The sequence below is a fragment of the Eubalaena glacialis genome, chromosome 2, assembly GCF_028564815.1.
Source record: "Eubalaena glacialis isolate mEubGla1 chromosome 2, mEubGla1.1.hap2.+ XY, whole genome shotgun sequence".
Lineage (NCBI taxonomy): Eukaryota > Metazoa > Chordata > Mammalia > Artiodactyla > Balaenidae > Eubalaena > Eubalaena glacialis.
In genome coordinates this window covers 50960654-50984638 of record NC_083717.1, presented here as the reverse complement: position 1 = coordinate 50984638, position 23985 = coordinate 50960654, and the positions used below count along the sequence as shown (strand labels likewise).

At 36.5% G+C, this 23985-nt stretch overlaps 1 protein-coding gene across 3 annotated transcripts in view; it reads right to left on the bottom strand.

Moving 5' to 3' along the window:
* LRRC28 (leucine rich repeat containing 28) overlaps positions 1-23985 on the bottom strand; it is a 174347-nt gene that overhangs the window by 33007 nt on the left and 117355 nt on the right. For all 3 annotated transcript variants that reach the window (XM_061181811.1, XM_061181810.1, XM_061181813.1), the window contains 2 exons: positions 15722-15824; positions 734-909 (listed from right to left, as the gene is read on the bottom strand). In XM_061181811.1, the coding sequence (XP_061037794.1) occupies positions 734-909; positions 15722-15824 (279 nt within the window). The remainder of the gene's footprint in view (positions 1-733; positions 910-15721; positions 15825-23985) is intronic.

The window sequence follows — 23985 nt, the reverse complement described above, 5'->3', positions numbered from 1 at the left end:
TCCATGTCACCTATGACATCTACACATCGCCAAATCCTGTGGTAGTACTGCCAAAGGCTCCTGAAATTAATTTCCCTTTAGGTATATATATTTCTCAGGTGTAAGGAGGTTACAAGGCAAAAAGTTGCTCTGTTGGAAGAAGTACCCAACTTTGCTTTAAGGATAAGATCTTTGCACATTTTTCGATACAGAAGAAAGTACCTCTGCCAGCCTTCTCACTTCCACCAAATATGTGCTCCCAAACACCAATTTCTCTCATTTAAACTGCATAGTTTAACTTTTAACCTCTGTTCTTTGTGACTGAAGACCATATTTAGTGAATGCTTCTCTGTGTCTGTAGGGGGTGCTGAAGGGCTCAGTGTTGATAAAATATTTTAATATTAAAATATAAAATATTAATATTAAAATAAAATATTAAAACTTTTCTCTTATAAAAAATGTTCCATTACACAACTACGCAAATGTACTTAATGCCACTGAACTGAACACTTAAAGATGATTAAAATGGTAAATTTTATGTTATGTACATTTTACCACAATTTTGAAAAATGAACACCAAAATAGCATAAAACACAATTCCTAAGCTCACTGAATAAGAGGCAGGAAAAGAAAAGAAAAAAGAAAAGAAAAGAAAAGAAAACAAAAGAAAAGAAAAGAAAAGAAAAAAGGAAAGGAAAGGAAAAGAAAAGAAAAGGAAAGAAAAGGAAAGGAAAGAAAAAAAAGTCCCGTGTACCTTTCAGAAAACTGTGGTAGGTGTGATGCAGACTCCTCATGGCCAGCTCTTGCAGAGGCAGGACGTGATCCTTCTCTGTCCCTATGGCCTTCACCTCAGCAGGGAGGAAAACTGTTAGTTGCCCTGATGAAAAGGAGAGCAGCTTCACCTCAGAAACTTGAACGGGAGCACCACAGCTACAGAAAGACACACATTCACAGTAGTATTAGCCAAAAGGAAATGACTATATGTGCCAATAAAAATATGTTAATCAAAATACACATTTAAAATTTTAAGACACTGATAAATTAGCAGAATTCTTTTCAAAGTGAACAGATGCTATTCTGGGTTCCTTAATAAAACCTGGCATAGAAATTTAGATGCATCATTTGGAACTCAGCTAAATCTTCCCTGAGGTCCAGACACTTCCAGTAAGGACAAACTTAGAAGAAATTTCCTTCATAGGGTCTATATAATTTGCTTTGTAAGCTCTATTCATCCTCATTTTCTTACCCTTTCCAAGTTTATGTTTATTGAAATTTTCAAAATTAAAAGGAACAAAGAGTACTCTGTTTAGTTATAGTACCATGGTTTAACAAAATTTTTGTGTTGGGGGAAAAAAACCCTACAAAGCAAACAGATTTGTAATGATAGCAGATAACTTTATTGGGTCCTTCCATAAACCTGTGAAGAAAATATTCTTGGCAAAGCCTCTTGAATAAGCCAAGTCACATCCTATTCCCTACAGCCACTCATAACCAGAAGGCAGAGACATCCTTGTTCCTTTAGCTACAGGGTTACCAAAAATCAGGAGTCCAATCTCATTCTACCTCCTGTCTGAGACCACCAGCTTACCTAAAAGTCTCAACACTTTTCTTCTCTAACGACAAATAGGTGCCAACAAACCTTGGCTCTCCAGATACAACGTGAGATAATCTCTCTACCCTCAACTAGAAACAGGCAATGAAGAAGGCACAGGACTGGAAGGCAGAAGCCCTCAGCTTATTTGTTCACTACAAGTTCCTGCATTTGCTCATTCCTTTCATCAGAAAATGTTTCCAGAGCACCTACTATATACCAGTCAAAATACTTAAATTAAAAAAAAAAAAGATGACCCCCTTCCTTTGAAAAATGTAATAATTACAATATAATTATTCTAATATTGGGTCAGAGAAGGTGGAGGAACTGACTTTTTCTAAGGAATTAGGGAAGGTTCTACAGAGAAGATGGTGTCTGACCTAGAACTCAAATAATTTTACTCAATTTCTCCACTCAGCTCAAGAAAAAAGAACCTCAGAAGGTCACGCTGGCCCTCCTACTAAGCAAAACCTCTATCCCAAAAGGAACCATTTTTCCAAATTCTAACATTATAGTTTGGTTTTGCCTTCTTCATAGCATGAAGAATCCTGTGTCTGGCTCCTTTTGTCAACATTATCTTTCTGGGATGCATCCACGCTACTGCATGTACTATAGATTATTCATTTTCATTGCTGTGTAGTACTGGTAAACATATGGGCTGTTTCCAGTGTGGGGCTATTATGAACTTTGTTGTATATATTATTTAATATATATGAGCATAAAATTCTGTTAGGGACATACTTAAGATCAGAATGAAGCTTATTATAGTGAGGAGAGATGGACAATTAAAAGATAAACACATGCTAAAATAGAGTGAAGAGGGGAGTGAGAGCTGTACTACTTTAGATAATATAATCAAAGAAAGTCTTTCTGAGGAGGTGACATTTCAGCAGAGACTTGATGGAAGAGAAGAGTTAACTCAGGGAAGGGGAACTCAGTCACAGCCTGGTAGGTACCTTAAACTGAGGACAAGGAACTAAGAGTTCAGGGGTCCAAAGCAGCAAGAGTTCACAGGACAGAGAACCTTAGGGGAGAGAGATGTACAGAGAGAGAACTCTGGAGATTTGCAGAAGGTTCCGCTTGAGTATTCAGATGAGTACTGATCAGCACATATGAGGAAACTACCTGAGGCTGGAAAAAGGACGAGCTGAAAAGATTAAAGGTAACAGTGCCCAGCAGTCACAGAGGGTTGGAAATAGTGCCTACTCTTATCAGTCAGACTTGAACCTCATAATTCAAGGGGCATTGTGTAGAGTACACAAAAAGGTCTTATCTCAGTAGTGGTGAACAGTTAGTGCTAGACTGAACACCATTCCATTCCCACCTAACAAATCCTTAAGAGCCATATCTGAAAAGATTAAACTGTTTCCAGTTAAATGTATCCCAGAACATATATCAAGAATAGTTACGTGAATACAAAAATATCCAGCACTCAGCATCATAAAATTCACACTGTCTGGCATCCAACCAAAAATTACCAGCCTTTTCAATATATGACCTATGATGAAGAAAAAAAAAATGCAACTGAAAACAACCAAGATAGATGTTAAAACTGGCAGAAAAGGTCATTATAACAGTAATTATAATTACTGCATAGAAGGACATGTTGCATACATAGCTCTCACCTAAAGAAACCAGAAATAAGAGAGCAAATTAAGCTCTAAGTAAATAAAAGAAAAGAAAATAAAGAGCATAAAGAAAATCAATGACATAGAAGAAAGGAATAGAGAGAAATCAGTGAAAACAAAAGCTGGAACTTTGAGAAGATCAATAAAAACGATAAATCTCTAACTAGTCTAATCAGAGAGAAGACACAAATTACCAATATCAGAAATGAGAAAGGAAGTATTGCCCGATTTCTACAGATAATAAAAATATAAGAAGCAACTTTATGCTAATACAAAGTCCTTGAAGGACAAAAATTAGCAAAGCTCACTCAAGATACAGAGAAGTTGAACAGCCCAACATTTATTAATGAAGTTGAATTTGTAGTTAAAAGGTTGGAATACTTCCCAACTCATTCTATGAAGCCAGCATTATCCTGATACCAAAACCAGATGAACACACAACAAGAAAAGAGAAACAACCAGTATCATTCATGAACATGGGTGGAAAAAGTCTAAACAAAATTTTAGCAAATTGAATTTAACAATGTATAAAGTCATATGACCAAATGAAGTTTATCTTATTAATAAAGATTGTATTAACCTTAAAAAATCAATGTAATTCACTATTTTAAAACCTAAAAAAGAAAAACCACATAATCATTTCAATGATGCGGAAAAAGGGTCTAACAAAATTCAACACCTGTCCGTAATTTAAAAAACTCTAAGCAAACTAGGAATAGAAGGGAATTTACTAATCTGATAAAGCATATGTATGAAAAAACAACAGTCAATATTATACTTAATGTTGAAAGACTGTTTTCCCCATAAGTTCAGCAAGACAAACATGTCTGCTCTCACTGCTTCTATTTAACATTGTACTGGAGCTTCTAACCAGTACAGTCACGAAAGAAAAAGAAATAAAACGTGACCATATTTGAAAGGAAGAAGTAAAACTGTCTTTCTTCCCAGAAGACATGAGTGCATGTAGAAAGTCCATGATAATCTAAAAAAACCCTACTGGAACTAGTAAGTGAGCTTGGCAAGTTTGGAGGATACAGGATCAGTTATATAAAACCATTTGTATTTCTATATGGTTGCAACAATCAATTGGAAATTTAAAAAACTTTAAATACCATATACGATACTATGAAAAATATGAAATACTTAGAGATAAATCAGACAAAAGATGTCCAAGACAAGGAATTAGACATTTATTGTGATCACGGGCTGGGAGACTTAATATTGTTAAGATGTTAATTCTCCTCCAATTGATCTAAAGATTCAATGCAATTAAAATCACAGGCTTTTAAAAATATATATAAATTGAAATTTTGATTCTAAAATTTATATAGAAATGCAAAGCAGCTAGAATAGTAAAAAAAATTTTTTTAAATTTTAAGACTTATTGTAAAACTATGGTAATCAAGACAGTGTGGTATTTGTGTCAAAACAGACAAACAGATAAATGGAGCAGACAGAGTATCTAGAAATAGACCCACACATATATGAACAACTAATTTTCAACTCACATACAAAGGAAATACAGTAGAGAAAGGATAGTATTTTAAACAAATGGTGCTTGAACAACTGGTATATCCATATGTAAAAAAAGGAACTTCAACCATACCTTGTACCATACACAAAAATTAACTCAAAATGAATCATAGACCTAAACGTAAACCTAATTCCTTAAAAATTCTAGAAGACAGCATAGGAGAAAACCTTTGTGATTTGGGTTACACTAAAAGCAAGATCGATAAAGGAACAAATTGATAAATTGGACTTTATCAAAATAAAAAATGTCTGCTTTCCAAAAGGCCCTGTGAAAAAATGAAAAGGTAAGCCATGGACTGGGAGGAGATACTTCCAAAGCATATATATGATAAAAGACTCTTATCCAGAATCTATAGAGAATTTTCAAAACTCAATAATAAGAACACAAATACCCAAGGAAAAAATGGGAGAAAGACTTAGACACTATATCAAAGCAGATATATGGATGGCAAATAAAGCATAAAAAGATGCACACCCTTATTCACTAGGGAAATGAAATTTTAAAACATAATGGAAAAATCACTACACACCTAGGATAAAATTTAAAATATGTAAGAACTGATAATCTCTTATATTACAGGTGGGAATGTAGAATGTTACAGTTATTTTTTTAAAGTCTGGCAGTTCTTCCAAAAATTAAATATACATGTACTGTATGGTCCAGACACTCTACTCCTAGGTACTTATCCAAGGAAATTTAAGTCTAGGACCTTTAAAAGACAGTCTACATATGTTCACATCAGTTTTATCTGTAATAAAGCCAAAAACTAGAACCAACACAAATGTCCATGAACAAGTGAATGGAAACAACCTGCGGTATATCCATACAATGGAACTCTACATAGCAATAAAAAAAAGAACTGTTGATCCACACTATATCATGTATAAATCTCCAAATCCCTATGCTGAGTGAAAGAAGACAGAGAAAAAGAGAGTATATACTGTTTGATTCTATTCATATAAAACTCAAGAACATACAAATTTATCGACAGTAACAGAACACAGATCAGGGGTTCCCTGGAGATAGGATGAAGACAAGGAAGGAAGGATTACCAAGGGGCATGAGGAAACTTTGGGTGGTGGTGGATATGTTTATTATCTTAATTGCAGTGATGGTTTCAGAGGTACGTATGTATGTGTGTGTATACATATATACATCAAAACTTTTCAAATTATATATATACTTTATATAGGTGCAATGGGGATAAAAGCCTAACTGGTGTGACAGAATAGAAAGAAGTGGAGAAAGTGAGTATAGACAACTCTTTCAAAGAGTTTTTCTCTAAAGGGAAGCAGAAAAATAGTGGAGAAGTTGGAGAATAAAAACAAAAGGTTATATGAAAGAAGTACACCATAGAGGAATACATACAGCATCATTCAATTTACACAAAATTAAAGAAAAGATATAAAACTTGACAATACACTATATGGGGATGTATTTACATATATTAAAATCATAACTCAGTGAAAATGAATGATAAATACAAAATTCAGAGTAGTGGCTAACCTTGGAGAAGAAGGAGGATGATACATGGGAGAGAACCATACAGGGGCTTCAAAATTGTTAGTAATGTTATTTTTGTAAGCTAATGATATTTACACTGATGTGCAGGGTCAAAATATGGAAGCTTTCTAGTCAAATTTTAAGAAATGACCCTCTTACCTTAGTTGATGCAAAAGGGAGAGAACTTAAGCAGAAAGGTACCCCATGGGTGCTGATGGCCTTACCATTTCCTTGTGGATTCTGAATCATACCCCTTAACACAAGCAACACTGTATTCAATGAGCCATGGCTATTCTTGCCTACAGGCCAAATTGGGCCTGGAATTTTCTATATCCTGTCATTCCAGATACAAATTTTACTCTTCCCCAAATCTAATTCCTTTATAAAGTCTTTCCTGACATCATCTTTTACCAATGATATATCACAACGTTTGATGTTTCTAAATCACACATTATCTAACTGTATTATGGGAGTTCTGTTGTTAACTCATCTAATGTGATCAGTTTTCTCTTCTATCTAGCAGTTCTATATTGGTGCCTAAGCAGTTCCAAATACAGATTGGTTGTTTTGAGTCTTCACACACAGGGAAAGAAATTTGAAAGAGAAAAGATAAAAAGGAAATGGTGAAAAGAATACTGAGTCATCCACGTGGTGCCAAAAAGGAAATAATTTTGGGGTAGTTTGTGGGGGTCCAGTCTGTCTCAGGAGCAGGAGATGTGCCAAACATATAAGCATCACATTATCTGTATTTGGTTACCCACCATGATGGCAACATTTAAGGAAACGGTTATTTAGGAAAACATAGTAATCTGTCAAATGGAAAATGTCTCATTTATGGATTAAATTAAATATATCTTGAGTTGTGTGTTTATCAGTGGTGAACTATGAAGAACCACAATATAGGCTAGTTAAATCTGTTAAGAGAATGACAGACAAGCCACAGACTGGGAGAAAATATTTGCAAATCACGTATTTGATGAGAAACATGTATTCAGAATATATAAAGAACTCTCAAAACTCAATAAGAAAAAGCCCAAACAATACAGTTTTTAAAAAAAGGGCAAAAGATTGGAATACGCTTCACCCAAGATACAGCTGACCCTTGAACAACATGGGTTTGAACTGCGTGGTTCCACTTAAACATGGATTTTTTTCAATCATAAGTACTACAATACTACACAATCCAGGGTTGGCTGAATCCACAAATGTGGAATCGCAGATGCGGAGGAACCCCGGATATAGAGGACTGACTATAAGCTATACGTGGTTTTTGGACTGTGCAGAGAGTCCACCCCAACCCGCGCATTGTTCAAGGGTCAACTGTACATGGAGGGCAAATAAGCATATGAAAAGGTGTTCAACATCAACAGTCATTAGAGAAATGCAAATTAAAACCATGAGATAGTACCCACTTATTAGAATGTCTAAAAGAAGAAAAAACTGACAAGAACTCTCATGAAATACAAAACAGCACAGCCATGTTGGAAAACATTTTGGCAGTTTTTAATAAAGTTAAACATATGCTTACCACATAGCCCAGCAAATGCATTCTTAGATATTACCCAAGTGGAATGAAATTATGTTCACACAAAGCCCCAGACATGAATGTTTGCAGTAGCCTGTGTCATTTCATTTATATGACATTCTGGAAAAGGTAAAACATAGGGACACAAAACATACCCGTTTCCAGGGGCTGAGGTGTCTCCCGAAGAAAAGAGGTTCATTTTAAAGGGACATGGGGGACATTTTGGGGGTGAATGAACTGTTCTAAACCTTGATCATAGTGGTGGCTATACAACTGTATGCATTTGTCAAAATTCACAGTACTATACACTAAAAAGGGTGAACTTTTCTGTACGTAAATTATAGTTTAATAAAACAAGCAAAAAACAAACAAACAGTACCATTGTGCTAAAGCACAGTCCTAGGGCCCTCTGTTCTGCTGGTCATTAGCCTTTTAGTTGCTGGATTATGGGGAGATCTTAGGGGAAAGGCAGACACAGCAGTGGGGGACCTCAGGGGCTTTTAGTTCAATAGCTATTCATTAACTTGTGTAGAAATACTTCAATACTGTCAATAATTTAACAGCTAGTATAGGTACACTAGTGCAAACCAGCTGCACAGTGGCCTGCCAACTGGTGTCAAAATTTCTATGATATTTTTCTTTGATTTGCTACTTTGCCTTTATCCCTCTTACTTTCGAAACCTCAGTTGACCTTATGTGATCACATAAACATGAAGAGTCTGTAGCAGCACAATTGTGACTTTGCATGAGTATTTCTATGGGTTAGAAAGGTATTACTCTTATGAACCATTTTGTGAAGATGAGGAAATAAATTTAAATTTTACTTTATAATTACTACTTGTCTCTTAATAGGGAGAAAATTAAGATGAGAGAATCATATCCAAAATGCTATTATGCAGTATGGCCACTAAGTCTGGAAACACAGGCAAACACATAATAAGTGACTCTTTTGACGATATACAGCAATACATAGTGTGATGATTAAATTTTTGTATCAACTTGGCTAGGCCAGGGCACCCAGATATTCTGTCAAACACCAGTCCAGATACTTCTGTAAAGGTATTTTTAAGATGAGATTAACATTTAAATCAGTAGACTTTGAATAAAGCTGATTACCCTCTATAATGTTGAGTGGGCCTTGTCTAATCAGTTGAAGGCCTTTAAGAGGAAAAGACTGAGGTCCCCCAAGGAAAAATTCTGCCTCCAGACTGTCTTTAGACTCAAGCTACCACATCAGCTCTTCCCTGGGTCTCTAGCCTGCTCTGCGAATTTCAGACTTGCCAGTGCCCACAATCATATGAGCCAATTCCTTAAAATAAATCAATCTCCCTCTTCCTCTCAGGGCAAGCCCCCCCACCTACACAACACACACACACACACACACACAAACACACACCCTCTCTCTCTCTCTCTCTCTATTGGTTCTGTTGCTATGGAGAAGCCTAATACTCATGGTAAAGAATATTATTTGTTTTCAAACTTTATAGCCATACTTCAGTTATGAAGATCCTGGGCAAAATCATAGAACAATAAAAATATAGGGTAAAAAGCAAGCAAGCGATTCATGAATAATTACTTCATACTGTTATTGCCTTAACAGCTGCTGCTTCTTAACCTTACAATTGTTGATGAACTCTACAAGGAACACTGTCCAAAGAATTTAACAACAAATAAAGGTTTAGAAAACTGAAAGCCAGACTTTTCCTAATGCTTTCTCTGCCTCCAATAATTAGAAAGATTAGGTTTCTGACAAACTGCTGAAAAGACTCACATTAACAAGTATGTGGATCCTCATTTTATATAAGGTCTAATTTTCCTTTGACAATTCTTTTAGCAGAAGTTCCTACTCTTCACCGCTGGCTATAAACAGCTAATTCAATTCATTTTACGATACTTCTATTAAATGCCTTCTCTAGTTAACACTGGAGAAGAGTTGCAGCTATGTAGAATGCAGGCTACAAGGCAGGAATTCACATGAGTTAGTAATCTTTCTGTTGGCCATAGCCAACCTCCCTTGACCTCATCAGATACCAAATATCCACCCCACTACATGGAATGATGCAGGAACAAGAAAGGTATTTTTCATCCCTGTTCTCAAGAAGCTAGTAGAGGGGCTCAAACATATAGAGGTGATTCTAGACCAAGGAGAAGAGGGAGACAGTACATGTAGTGCAGTGGTTAAGAGTGTGGACAATGAAGCAGATAATAACTCTACTGCCATCTAGCTTTGTGACCTGAGACACTTTACTTAATCTTTCTGAGCTCTGGTTTCTTCATTTCTAAGATAAGGATGATTATCACAAGGGTTGCTGGGAGGATAATGTGCAATATGCAGATAAATCAATGAGTACACTGCCTGGTACACAGTAAAGTTTAAGCAATGTTTATAGCTGTGCTTTCTCTTTATTATTTTAATAAATGATTTTGGGGGATAATATACATGGTGTGATGGTTAAATTTTTGTATTAACTTGGCTAGGCCACGGCACCCAGATATTTGGTCAAACACTAGTCTAGATGTTGCTGTGAAGGTACCTACTGTTGAAAACTAAGATTAACATGATGATATTCCAGGGAAAGAGAACAGGGATTCAGCTCTGTGAATGCACAGGGAAGATGGGGTTACACAAACAGTTCTAGTGGCCAGACTGTCAGGTCCATGGAAGAGAATAGCAAACGGGAGAGAAGGCCGGAAAGGTACCTGTCTTGAAAGCTAGTGTCGCTCATCTCAATAAGAAGTAATCATGAAAGGAACTGTCAGTAAAGAGGGATGGAAGCTCCATGATATGTTCAGTTCACAATAAAATGAAATAACTAGTAGCTGGCAATTGTTAAGCCTTGGTATCTTTGATTTCTAACTCGATAGTTTTTATTACTTTAGAATAAATGCTGAGGTGGTTACAAAAAAGATTGTACATTCGAACCCTTAAGTGAGTTATTAAAATGAGTTGAAGTCTGTTACAAATGTCAGGACCCTTGGCTTAGTTACATAAATAATTTATAACAATTATCACAATTCCCTTTCAACTCAATGTTTTCAGAGCTGCCATTCAGCATTTAAACCTAAACAAGCTAAATGAATGGTAACATCATTTTGCCACTGAGATTATGCTCCAAAACATGTATGTGATTTAGCAAATTAATTCATATGCATTTTCAAACTTACCATGCGACCGACCCAAGTGTTAAGAGTAAAGAATTAGTTTCAATTCCCTTACCAAAAGAACCCAAGTAACTGTTTTTTATACTTCAGAAAATACACTGTCATCCACATGCTCATTATTGGGGGAACTGCTACCAGATTAACCCTTTTTAGCAAAAAAGTTCTTTTTCAGCTTAAAATAAGAGGAAAAGTAAAGGGAAAAAGTAGATATGGAGAAGGAAAGAAATTATGTCACCCTGATAGAATAAGCCTTGGTTTGGATAAAGCGTCTGTCCTCTTGGCAGAGCCTCTTTAAGGCTTAGTTTTGTTCCATCTGAGAATGCATTTATTTTACTTTCATTCTTGAAAGGTGTTTTTGCTGGTTGCTAGGTTGACTGGTTTTTTTTCTTTGGCACTTTAAAAATATCATTCCACTGTTTTCTGGCCTTCAAAATTTCTGATGAGAAGGCAATGGTCTTTTGAATTATTTCTTTGTATGTAGTTTGTCATTTTTCTCTGGTTGCTTTCAAGATTTTCTTTTTATCTTTGGTTTTCAGCAGCTTTGGGTACGGTTTTCTTTGTAATCTATATTACTTAGAGTTCACTGAGTTTCTTGAAAATGTAAATTTATGTCTTTTATCATATTTGGCAAATTTTTGGACAATATTTCTTCAAACAATTTTGTTGTTGTTAAGGCCCCATTTTCTCTCTATTTTCCTTCTGGGATGACAAATATCAGGCTTTTTTGTACTGTTTGGCAGGTCCCTGATGATGCTGATGTTCATTCTTGCTTTCAATCTTTGTGTGTGTGTGTGTGTGTTCTTCAGACTGAATCCTTTCTATTGATCTACCTCCAAGTTCACTGACTTTTCCTCTCTTATACCATTCTGTGTTAAGCTCATCAAGTAGTTTTTACTTTCCGTGACACTAGGTCATATTTTCTTTATTCTTCAAATGTTATTTAATTTTGGATTATACCCTGGACATTTTGAAAGTTATATTGCAGATACTCTGGATTCTGTTATATTCCTCTAAAACTTAAAAGGAGTGTCACTATTTTTGTTTTAATAAGCAATTAATTACTACATTGGAATCAAACAACAAACTCTGTCACTTGAGTAACAGCTCAAATCCTACCTCAGTTTTTTTAATACATAGCTAGGCTGCTTTGTGCCTGCCACACGGAGGTGTGGTTCAAGTATCTAGTATAGCTTGTTTTTTGTGTGTAGGCAGCCCCCACACAAAAATGGACTGTGATCCAAAGGACATTTTCTAGTATGTTGATTTAACTCAGAACTCTGAATGCATTTCTCATAAAGACAACTCTGTTACCTTGAGTGGTTATATTAACAAACCATTTAACCAAATCATTTATCCAATTTGTACCCAAATCCAGCTATAATTGCTTATTTATATAAGAAAAAGCAAAGCAGTGGCTTGGTTTCTTTTTCTCATAATCAGACAACTGAGAAAATAACTCTGGTATAGGGCTACTTTTACCATTAAGTTCTCCTGAGTAAGCAAATGTGCCAATTACCACTTTTTAAAATTCTAACATGGGAGGGACTTCTCTTTCGAGGTAAAATATAGAAGAATGGAAGACATTTGTTTCTGTGGTAACAATAAGAAAAATCCAGACAAAATAAAAATCATATTTTTCCAAGAGGCTAAAAGAGCATGAATGCAAGGAATCTGCGACAGCCATCCTCCAGGATGGCTCCCATGCTGCTCCCCTCCTGGTAGTTTCCTCTCACAATGAATAGGGTTAACCTGTGTAATCAATAGGATATAATAGAAATGGCAGTGTGTGACTTCAAAGCTAGGTCATAAAAAGGCAGTCCTATGCTCTGAATTTTCACCACTCTACTTTTCTCTTAGGGTATTTATTTTTTGTATTACAGTTATTTTTATATATTAGGATAAACATCTAAATTATCTTTTCTACAATTATTAGCACAGTGCTGACCTGCTAAAGTTCAATAATTATTTGACAAATAAATGAACATAGAATAAGGAGGAGCTAACTTTATTCACATTTCTATGAATATCAAGATAATTTTGTGAGACTTCTGAGATTTCTTGAAACTGTGCAACATTTGTTATTAGCTATTTTTATACCTTTTTATATGCCTTATACCTGGTTCTCTATTTTCCTTCTGAGATGTGAATTTTATATATATATATATATATATATCAGACATTTTTATATCATGCCACAGGTCCCTAAAGCTGTATTCATTTTGCTCTAATTTTCTTAGACTGTTAATCAGAGAAGGGTAATACAATTCTTTCAGAGAAAGCACAGTACAGCAGGAGCTGATGTGTTCTTTATTCCAGACCTACCTCTGGGCTAGAAGGAACATGTAATGGTGGTGGAGAACCAAGTGTGCTGATCCTTCTATTCTCACCTTAAATATCATCTCCTTGGAGAGAATTAGCACTGAGTTTGTTTAATTATTGACTGTTCACTTGGATCCCTAGCTAGATTATGAGGTCCAGGAAGGCAGGTGCTGAATTGTTTGGCTCCTACATTGTATGTCCACTGTCTAGACAGTGACCAAACAGAGCAGTTGCTCAATAAATACGCACTGAATAAACAACCGAACCAAGATCCTTGTTCAGAAACAAAAGGTACACTTTCTAGGCCTCAAATACCCTTATGCTCTTTATATAAGATTTACCTTAGAACCCTGTTCTACACCTTGCCCCTCCTTTTCCCAAAGCACCCCCACTTTGACTTGGAATGGGAGAGTCCCTTTGCACATATACAACAGATAAAAGAGATAAAAGAAGGGGACCCCTAAATTCTGTTGCCAAGACTTCAATAGTCACCATGTATTAGAATTCTGAATACATTTTTGCCACAGAAATATTTTATAAGTAAGTATAATTTGGGGGGTGCAAAATGGGTTAAATGACCTTTTAGTGAGCTGGCTAGGAGTATAACCACCAGAACCTCTTCTGTAAGAAATGCATTCTGAGTTAAACCAACAGATTAAAAATACCTTTTGGATCACTGTTTATTTGTATGTGGGACTGCCAACACTCCAAAAATTATTAATATTAGAAAACTGATTGTTTGATAACTGTCTTTTTAAAAATTTTATTTATCTTCTTATTACTACTACCAAAGGAAGATGCTAGTAATAATAAAAAGTGTAGACTATCTGCTAGTAATTTGCATATTCTGCCTTACTGTTTTCTCAAAGATTTGCAACTGTCATAAAATTCACTACCTCTGCTACCAGATACCAAGTCAACAATTAAAATATATCAAAAAAAAAAAAAAAAAGGGAATTCCCTGGTGGTCTAGTGGTTAAGACTTTGTGCTTTCATTGCCGTGGGCCCAGGTTTGATCCCTGGTTGGGGAACTAAGATCCCGCAAGCTGCGCAGCTCGGCCAAAAATAAAATAAAATATACTATCTCTCTACTCTGCACAAATAGAACTTTCTGGCAGTCAGTAACATCCATGTCTAAACACCAAAGGAGAAGGCTCTTTATCTCAAGTAAGAGCTATTCTTTAATTGTGGTAGAGATTTAAATCATATTTCAGTGCAGTCTCTGAAGGCTTTGGTGCAAGAAAATTGCCTTCAGCCTTGGAGCCTGCTTGCATCATTCCGTGTGTCTTGGTGATTGAGGGTATTTTACTCACCACTTGGAAAAGTTAGGCTATATTATAGATCTTTTACAAACTCATTATGATTAATGAGTGAGTAGGATCGTAGCTGTCACATGATCAGCTGTAGAAAAATCAATGAGCTAAAAACTCCATTACATATTCTATTATCTATGCTTCATAGAAGGTTCTGGAATATATCTCTGGGCTTGTATTTCATCAGCCTATACAGGCACTGAATTCATCTAGGGCTCTCCCAAGATAACAACTGTATAATTTTTCCTAGGGGAAGGACACTAGGATTACCCTCTCTGGAGCAATCACTGCTCAATGCCCATCCCCCGGAGCCATGCCAGCAGGGGAATGGCTGTCGCTACACACAAGTTTATTGTCATCCCTTTCCTTGCCAGAACTACATACAGTATGAGCCAGGTTATGCAGGATGTTTGAAATTATAAGGAGAGAATCAACATGCTGGCTAAGTACCCTCAAAGGTGTTCCAAGTATCCTTTGGCTGCTTAAGTGAGGCCAGTCAAAACCAGGTTCTGGCAGCTGAGTTGTCCTATGTTAAGCCCACGCCACTCTGGGAACCACTTTAGGGTTGGTTCTTTCTCACTGCTATAGAAGGAGAGCTGAAGCCATCTTTCTAAAAGCCTAACTGAGAATGAAAGATCATTGCTGCTCTGAAAATAAAAGCCTATCATTTCCTATTAACTGAAACATCTGTTTTGGTTGCTAGAATCATGATTTGTATTGAGGGACTATTTCAAATGTTGAGCTCTAAATATTTCCAATTGGTATAGTCCTAGATACTAATGTAGTAAAATTGTCACTGCAATGGAGTGCAGAGAAAGAAAAGCTTTTACATTAATGCTGATTCCTCCAGTTTCTGTGACTGATACTACTGAGCTTATAATGGTATGCATAGATTAATTTTTCTTTTGACTGGAAAATAACAAACAACTTACTGACCGAATTTACAGCTTACTAACTAAATTTGAAGTACAATACTCTAAATTGCTTGCTCAATATTCTTGGCTTTTAAGGGTATTTGGTTTAGCATGTTAAGCCCCAAAACAAAACTGAACAGGATTATCAAAAGTAGTTCATCTATTTTTGAGTTTTATCAGGACTAAATATTGAAGTAGAAACAAAGCTAGCAAAAGAGGTGAGTGACAGTATAAAATGTGAAATCAGCCTTACCCACTGCACCCGATGACTTTGTTGTACAGATAGGACGGCAAGCCTTTCAGATGAATGTTGTTATCCACGTACACATATTGTAGTTCTCGAGATCGACCTAAATCTGGATTAGAGAGAAAAGTGCTATAATTCCTATAAATATACACCAATATAATGTGAAACATAAAATTTAATACATAATATTAGAATAATTCAAATTTCTACTCTGGAAGAAAAAAATGTTGCAGATTTAACTAGGTGTGAAATTATCTCAGCTGTAATATGAGATTCTACATCAGAAAACATGACTATTGAAAAATTACTCAACCCACCTGAACCTTGAGCATTTAAGCTGTAAAATGAGTACTGGGAATGGAATATTATTAGATTTCCTTCCCACATAAAAATTCTATGACTTTTAATAAACAATTTCTATTTATTTATTAAGTTTGTTATAGGTCGTTTATTTTGTTTCATTTTTCTCCATAGGAAAAAGTGTTACACAAACTAAGTTGGCAGGTCAGCCTACTGTGTCTCACCTCCCCTGGGCAGAAAGATGGGAGGAGGGGTAAAGGAGGGCTAGGGATCAATCTGACCCTTGCTGGGCTGGGCCTCAGGAGCCAGGTGGATCTAGGAAGGGATGGAAATGCCCGTGGCTGCAGGGGGAGGAAGAAGCAAAGGGAACCCCAAATCCCAGTCCTCAGTGAGGTGTGAGGTACAGATGGATGGACGAGACCTGCAGGCCAGGAAGCCAGGACAGGAATGGGTTTGTACCAGGAATGGGAAGAGGTGAGAAAGGGAGCCCAAAGAGAAGAATCTGCAATAGGAACAAGTATGCCAGAAAGAGGGAGAATCCAGAAGTTTCGCAGAAGTAGCCGGACAAGGGGGGAGCAAAGACTGGAGGAGGATTCAGTGAGGAAACAAAGCACAAAGTACTGAAGGTGATCTCTGGCCATCACAGGCAGCAGAGACACTTCCAAGTGCCGAGGTCATCCCTTCCTGTCTACTGTGTGCCCAAGATTGTTCGACCAGCTTTCCTTTCCACTCCTATCACTCACAGGGTAGAGCTATTTGTCTTCATCGTTACAGAGGCACAGAACAGAATCCTCAGTAGCCTTGCCAACCCTCTGCCTCCTGAAGTAAGAACATAATCTTTGAAAAGTTTTCAATCTCTGAAAAGTTTCAAACTATAATTCTGCTTGTGAAAATAGGAAATAGGCTGAAGGAGCTCTCTTTTTCCCCTGTCGTTCTACAGTTAGGAAAGACAAAGGCCCAGATAGCTAAATTAGGTGGTTCTTAAGCATATTTACATTTCAAAACAAAACCCATTTACCCATTAAGGACCTTTTAGGCACTATGGTAGGCCTTGGGGATTCAGATATGAATATGATATTGAGGACGGACATGAAAAATGATAACTGTAATACAATATGATCACTGCTATTAGAGAGGCTTGAATAAAGTCTCTCTGTTTCACAGATGGGTTCTGGACAATTTGTTACATTAAGTGGGAGGGGGATAATATAAGATTGAGGTAAGGAAGGGTTTGTCATGGAAATGGGTAGGAAAAGGTGAACATTACCTCCTCTTTTCCCTTACAAGTCCTATCACAGTATTCTTGCCCAGGAATAGCACTGGGGCAAGTTACAAAAAGAGGAACCAAAATTGGCAGCACTGGGAACAGGCAACAAAAGCACTGGGAAGTGGCAACTCTTAGGGAGAAAAAAAAATTACTTGCCTACTAGCTAGAGATGCCCTTTCCCAGTGTGGTGGTTTTAATATATCTAACAAACAGAATAGGCAGAACTGCTGTGTGATTTTGTGATTTCAGAGTAAGTCACAAAAGGCATTGTGGCTTCCTCTTTGCTCTCCCTTGGATCGCTTGTTCAGGAAGACAACTCCCTTGTCATGAGGGCCCTCCAGCAGCTTTATTGGAGAGGAAATGAGACCGCCAGCCAACAGCCATGTGAGTAAACCATCTTGGAAGCAGCTCTCCCAAGCCCCAGGTCAAGTCTTCAGATTACTACAGCCCCAAGACTATGTAAATGTCCTGTTCCTTCTCAAAGTTTTTCCCATTAATTTTAGCATTCATCAATGGGTCTTGTTTGCAACAATTATTACACGGTATTCATTTAGTGGTGATTTTCGATTACCATCTTTCTGTCTATATTTATTAACTGGAATTCTTCTGTAAGGAAGAACCATCCCTTCTCCCCCATTTATTTATTTGATTTTTATAACAGTATGGATTCATGGATATTTATTTTATTGTAAGGACTAAAAACCCAATACCATTATTGTTCATTGTGGTGGTTAAAATGTTCCAGTTTTGGCAATTAGGAACACTTAAAATTGGTCCTTATGTTCTTTCACAAGTTTTCATCCTTTTTTGAGTATCACCATACTTTCCAGCACCACAAGACAGTCCCAGCTCAGCTTGTATTTTCCCTGCTGTAGCCCTGAAATCAATTACTTCTCCAAGGAGCCTTAATTCCTTTTAATAGGGTATGGTGTTTAGAAACCGAGATCTGAGTGCTAGGTGTGCTCATTACTATGGGAATGACATTGTTTCTAGGATCCCTAAGTAGAAAGATCTACAAAACATATGTAAGTATACTAACCCATGTATACATATACAACTATATTGTTGGAAATGTACCTTCAGCATAGATTCCTAGGAGTGGACTTGTTAGGTCAAAAGGTAAATACATGTGTAGATGTGTAGATTCTTTGGTATTTCCCTCCAGAGGAGTTACACCAATTTCCATTCCCTTCATCAGTGTATGAGAGCATTGGTTTTCCCCCAGTTTCACCAAGTTTTAAAACATGTTGTCTTATTTAAAAATTTCTGTCATTCTGAATTTGTATTTCTCTAATTATTAGTGTGAACATTTTTCAATGTGTCTGAGGGCCATTTTTACATAGTTTCTTTTTTGTGAATTGTCTGTTCATATCTTATGTGTCTGTTCTTTCACTTATTAGCCATGTGACCAGAGCCTCAGTTTGCACATATGTTAAATGGCATAATAGTGCTTAACCCCTCAACTTTACCAAGTTGTTAAAACTGAATGTGAAAGTAATCTGTAAAATTTAAATCACTATACAGTATTTTTTTTAAGCATAAGAATACATAATTACCACAATAATATGTACTGCTACTTTAGTAAACATGTATAAACTTCTCTACTGGTATAAAAGGCTACAAATTTATAAAACATAGACGGAAAAAATATACATAGAAATATCAGAATCTACTTGCAATGAAAGAGTCCTCAAAATTACATTAAAAATTCCTATTTTATATTTTTTCACTACTTCTCTGACTGTATACAAATCCTTTCATCACATATAGAAATCTGCAGACTTTAAAGGCATATAGAAATGTTTGGAATTTTTAAAAAATTGAAACTACACTGATAAAATATAAATGAGCTCTGGTCTCAGATATGACTGTCAGAGCCTGCAAGGGTTTCAGGGAAAGATTCTTTACTTGAGTTTATGCAGTGGTAAGGAGTATAGGATACTAATTAATGGAGCAGGAACACACTCTCAGAGTCAGAGAACTTGGGTTTGAATCTTCATTCTTCTATTTACTAAATGTGTGTCCTTAGTTTCCTCATCTGTATAAAGAGAAAAATAATGCTGTCCCTTAATTTTAGTGAAAACTACTAACAAAGTTCATAAATTATCAAGCAGAATTCTTGGCATACAGCCTTCTCCAGTATATGGCAGTTATTATTATTCTCATTATTAGTGACACATTTGGAAGTGTGGCCTACAGTAGAAGGCCAATTAAGAGAGAATTCTCTTTGGCATGCAGCAAAAGGTACTCTTTTCTATACTTTAACTGCACAGAAAAGAGTTGGAGGCAACAGCCTCCAGAAACAGTGATTCATCTCCCTGAGCCAAGGACACAAAATGGGACATGACAGAGGAAACACCTCTCTCCTCTAACATACACAAAAGAGCTTGTGCAAATTAAATGAGGCTACATGCAAAGATCATAATACAAAGTTAAATAAAATTTGGCACTTGCTACTTCTTATATGGTTTAGTCCTCTTTCCTATCCTAGTTTTATAGGAAAAAAATGAAGAGTTGATGATTTTAAAATGCTATTTGGTTTAGACCTTATCTCAGGTTTTCAATATTCCAAAGATTTCTGTTTATACCTCCTGACCAATTTGTGTGGGGAATATAATTTTTTATATATGCCCATAATGGAATGAACTATTTTCTACTGAAGCTGAAAGAAAACACGAATCAGCTGTGTTCAAATCTATTATACATTAGCCAGTATATTATCACACAGACATGAGTATTTAATACAAACATTTAAACTTTGCAAATAACACAATCTCAAATAGAGTAAGAAAAAGCAGTACTGAAATTACAAGATGTAGTGGGCTTTGGAGTCAGACCTCTGAAACCTGGCTTTCCAATTCAAATGCTCCAAGCCTGTTACCTCCTCTGTGAAATGAAGATAATAATACCTATGTCATGAGCTTGTTATAAAGATTCAGCAATGTATATAATGTCAAGCTTGGTCCCTTGCATAATAGTGGTACTCAATACATCTTAGTCTTTTATCTCTCTCTCCTGAATATAAAGTGAAGATCACAAAACAGAGTGTAGGATTCTAAAGAGAACCAGGCAACCCTTGCTTTAGCTGACACAGCACAGCCTCCTGGCAAGGCTAAGACAACTAAACACCCAGCAAGGTCACAGGCTACACAGGCACGGCTGTGAGAGTGTGCTCTTGCCAAAAAGCCGTCAGCTGGCAAAACCCCAAGCACAAAGGAATGGCATTTTTAATCATAATGAGGCTGAAATATAAGTATTTTCTGCATGAAAAAGCTTTGAGCTATTTCTTCTATTCTTAAAAAAGAAAATCTTCACTCAATAATTAACTTTGGAAGAGACCGTTAATCTACTAGCTAATAAGCTGGTTTGTTTCTTCCTTCTCTTAATTTCAATGGACCAATAGTTTTCAATAAATATATCATGCAATAATATTTTTTTAAGTTCCTGTGCAAAAATTGCTCAGTATGTGAACTATGTAAAGCAAGGAAGTTGTCCATCTGCAAAGATGCTAAAGCAACAAAGAACTTTTTCATGTGGCTTTTTAAAGTGGTGTACTGTGTCTAAAATGTTTCCCTTTTTTTTCTTCCAGACTCATAGATCAAAGTATTGTTACCTAAAAATTAGCAAAAGCTAACAGTCCTGCATAAACTCCAACTCTCTCTCTCTCTCTCTCTCTCTCTCTCTCTCTCCCCCCTTAAACTTCAAGGCCCCGGCATATGCAGTCCACATGGCTGAAGATGGAACAAAAACCTCCTGTGTGTTGAGGCTATTGCTCTTTTAACTGTAACTGTAAAAGCAAGCACAGAATGACAGCATGCGCCAGACCAAATAGGATGTTTACTGCACACTAACCAGCATGAAACTCATTTATTTTATCAAAAGGTGAATGATGTATTCTCTTCAACAAAATGATGGGGCAATAGAAACCACACATGAAAGCAATAGACCAAAACAGGTTGTTTGGAATGCTCTATCAATGTAATTCCAATTATTGTGGTTCAATAAATCAGATAGATTATTAGTCACAATTACATTTTTAATTACTATAAAAACTGGGTTTCTTCACAATGAATTCAGGGTAATTTACAGTGTATTCCAAAATTATCTTTAAAACTAATTAAATTACCTACATGATGCATTTGACAAAGAGAATTTTTGACTACTTACTCAGAATAATGAATTTTTTAAAGTGCTAGTTTCTCTAAATACACACATACACACACACACACACACACTCCATTAAATCTTTTACATAATCATATTCTTTCTGATCTATTCTACTTTTTTTTTTTTTAAATATCTTTATTGGAGAATAATTGCTTTACAATGGTGTGTTAGTTTCTGCTTTATAACAAAGTGAATCAGTTATACATATACATATGTCCCCATATCTGTTCCCTCTTGCATCTCCCTGATCTATTCAACTTTTACCAAATAAGATTTCACAGTGAATTTAATAAGATACTTTACATACAGTAGATCATCAACTGTTAAATTAAAATAAATTGATTTTAATGAATTTGAATGACTGAAGGCTTCCTCTGCAGTTGGTTTAAATATTCAAGCATTAGCATCTCTACTTGTGTTGCACAGTCAAGTAATAAAGAAATTATTATAAGCAATGGGCAAGACACTGTGCTAGATGCTTAGGGTATAAGACACAAGCTGTCCCAACCCTTTCTTACAGTCTAGTCAAACAATAAAAGTTTATATTGATTGTGTGCTTATGTAGTATTTATGAGTGATAGAAGTGTTTTAAATCTTATTTAATTCTCACAAAAGTGCTATGAAGTAGGTATTAATATTACCCCATTACTGAGACTTAGACAAATTAAATAGCTTTTCTAAGCTCAAGATCATACAGCTATTAAATGGTAGAGCTGGAATTTAAAAGCATGCCTGCCTGCTTCACCATGACGTTAGTTAGGCAGCCTCCCTTAACAGATCATTTCCATATAAGCAGGGCACTCCCACATAATGTAGGAAGTGACACTACCTAGCAGGCTGCATGGGTGCAGTGGGCACCTGAGGACGGGCATGCCCAAGCATCCAGGTGTGATGTCAGGAGACACTGACAAGGAGATAAATATGAACAAAATATCCCTTTGCTTCTGTTAAAAGATGAGATAAGTGATGGGGTAGTTCTGACTTACAGGTTTAGGGCAGCAGTTGCAAGAAATACGAAGAATTCCTTCAGAGAAGATCCTAGAGAAGGAGCCTTCACGCTGACTGTCCCGCACAGGCTTGGGCATTACAGCAGCACATCTTCTAGGCCAGGGCAGCCAGCGCGGAGAGCAAAACATCTTCACTCTGCATCTTACCTTCAGCTCTTGCTCAGCTGGACTGGGACCTGTCCTCCCTCTCCCCAAATTTAAGAACTTGGCTGAAAACTAAGACTGACAGAAACTCCAGATTCTTGCTTTAAAGTCAACTGACAACATCTTCCAGACTTTGCTTGTACTGTACATTCTTGCCACTATTTAGAAAACCAAATTAACAAAAACTTTGCTAGCAAAGATTCTGCTCATGAATCTAGCCCTCACACTACTTATTTTTGTTTCACATCTGTACCTTTTTAAGAATAAGCAGCAATTCTTTTTTTAAATTGGTATCTGAGGAAAACAGGGTTCACTTTTTCATATTAATCACTGCCTACTCCAAAATCCTATTCCAAAACTTTGAGAAAAATATACATTTGTCCCTTTAAAGTTCACCTACTCTAGGTGAACTTTTCTCTTCATATATTAGCATAGTAAAGTCAATGTCTGCCCACACTGTAGAAGCCATGTTAAATAATCCTGTTAACTCAGCCATATTAAATAATCCTGTTAATGCCCTAAGAAAACCTTAAGGCAAGAGTAAAGGCCTGATATGATAAAAAAAATAAATAAAGCAGAGGGGATCATTAAGACAGTGGAAAAAGTCAGATGAGTAAGCAGCACCAGGACGAAAAATTTTTGTTATAAATACTTGCAAAAAGATAGAGCTCAAAAAGGAGGACTGAACATCCATTTTCTTGAACAAATACACATTGCAGAGTTACAACTTTGCTCCTGAAATAGGGTCATATAAACTGTAGTTAACAGAATACTTCTCTCTCATTTCTTCCCACTACTAGTTTTTGAACCTTGTTTTCAAGCCTTTCTCTTCTCCTTTTTCATTATGCCTTTGATTAGAGACCTGCCCAAAAGTCTCTACAGAACACGATTTTAATGGCATGTTTGGGTCCTTCCTTGGAAAGCAGAAGATACCTTCTACTCAAAAATAAGACTGGGGCTTCCCTGGTGGCGCAGTGGTTGAGAATCTGCCTGCCAATTCAGGGGACACGGGTTCGAGCCCTGGTCTGGGAGGATCCCACATGCCGTGGAGCAACTAGGCCCGTGAGCCACAATTACTGAGCCTGCGCATCTGGAGCTTGTGCTCCGCAACAAGAGAGGCCGCGATAGTGAGAGGCCCGCGCACCGCGATGAAGAGTGGCCCCCACTTGCCGCAACTAGAGAAAGCCCTCGCACAGAAACGAAGACCAACACAGCCATAAATAAATGAATAAATAAATAAGTAAATAAAAAATAAGACTGATTCCAACCTCTGGGACTTCTGGTCTGAACCAGAAGAAACTTTTTAGCACTGAAACGTATTTAAGGCTACAAACTTTGCAAACTATTCCCATTAAACAATGACCTCAAGGCAGTACTTCTTCAAG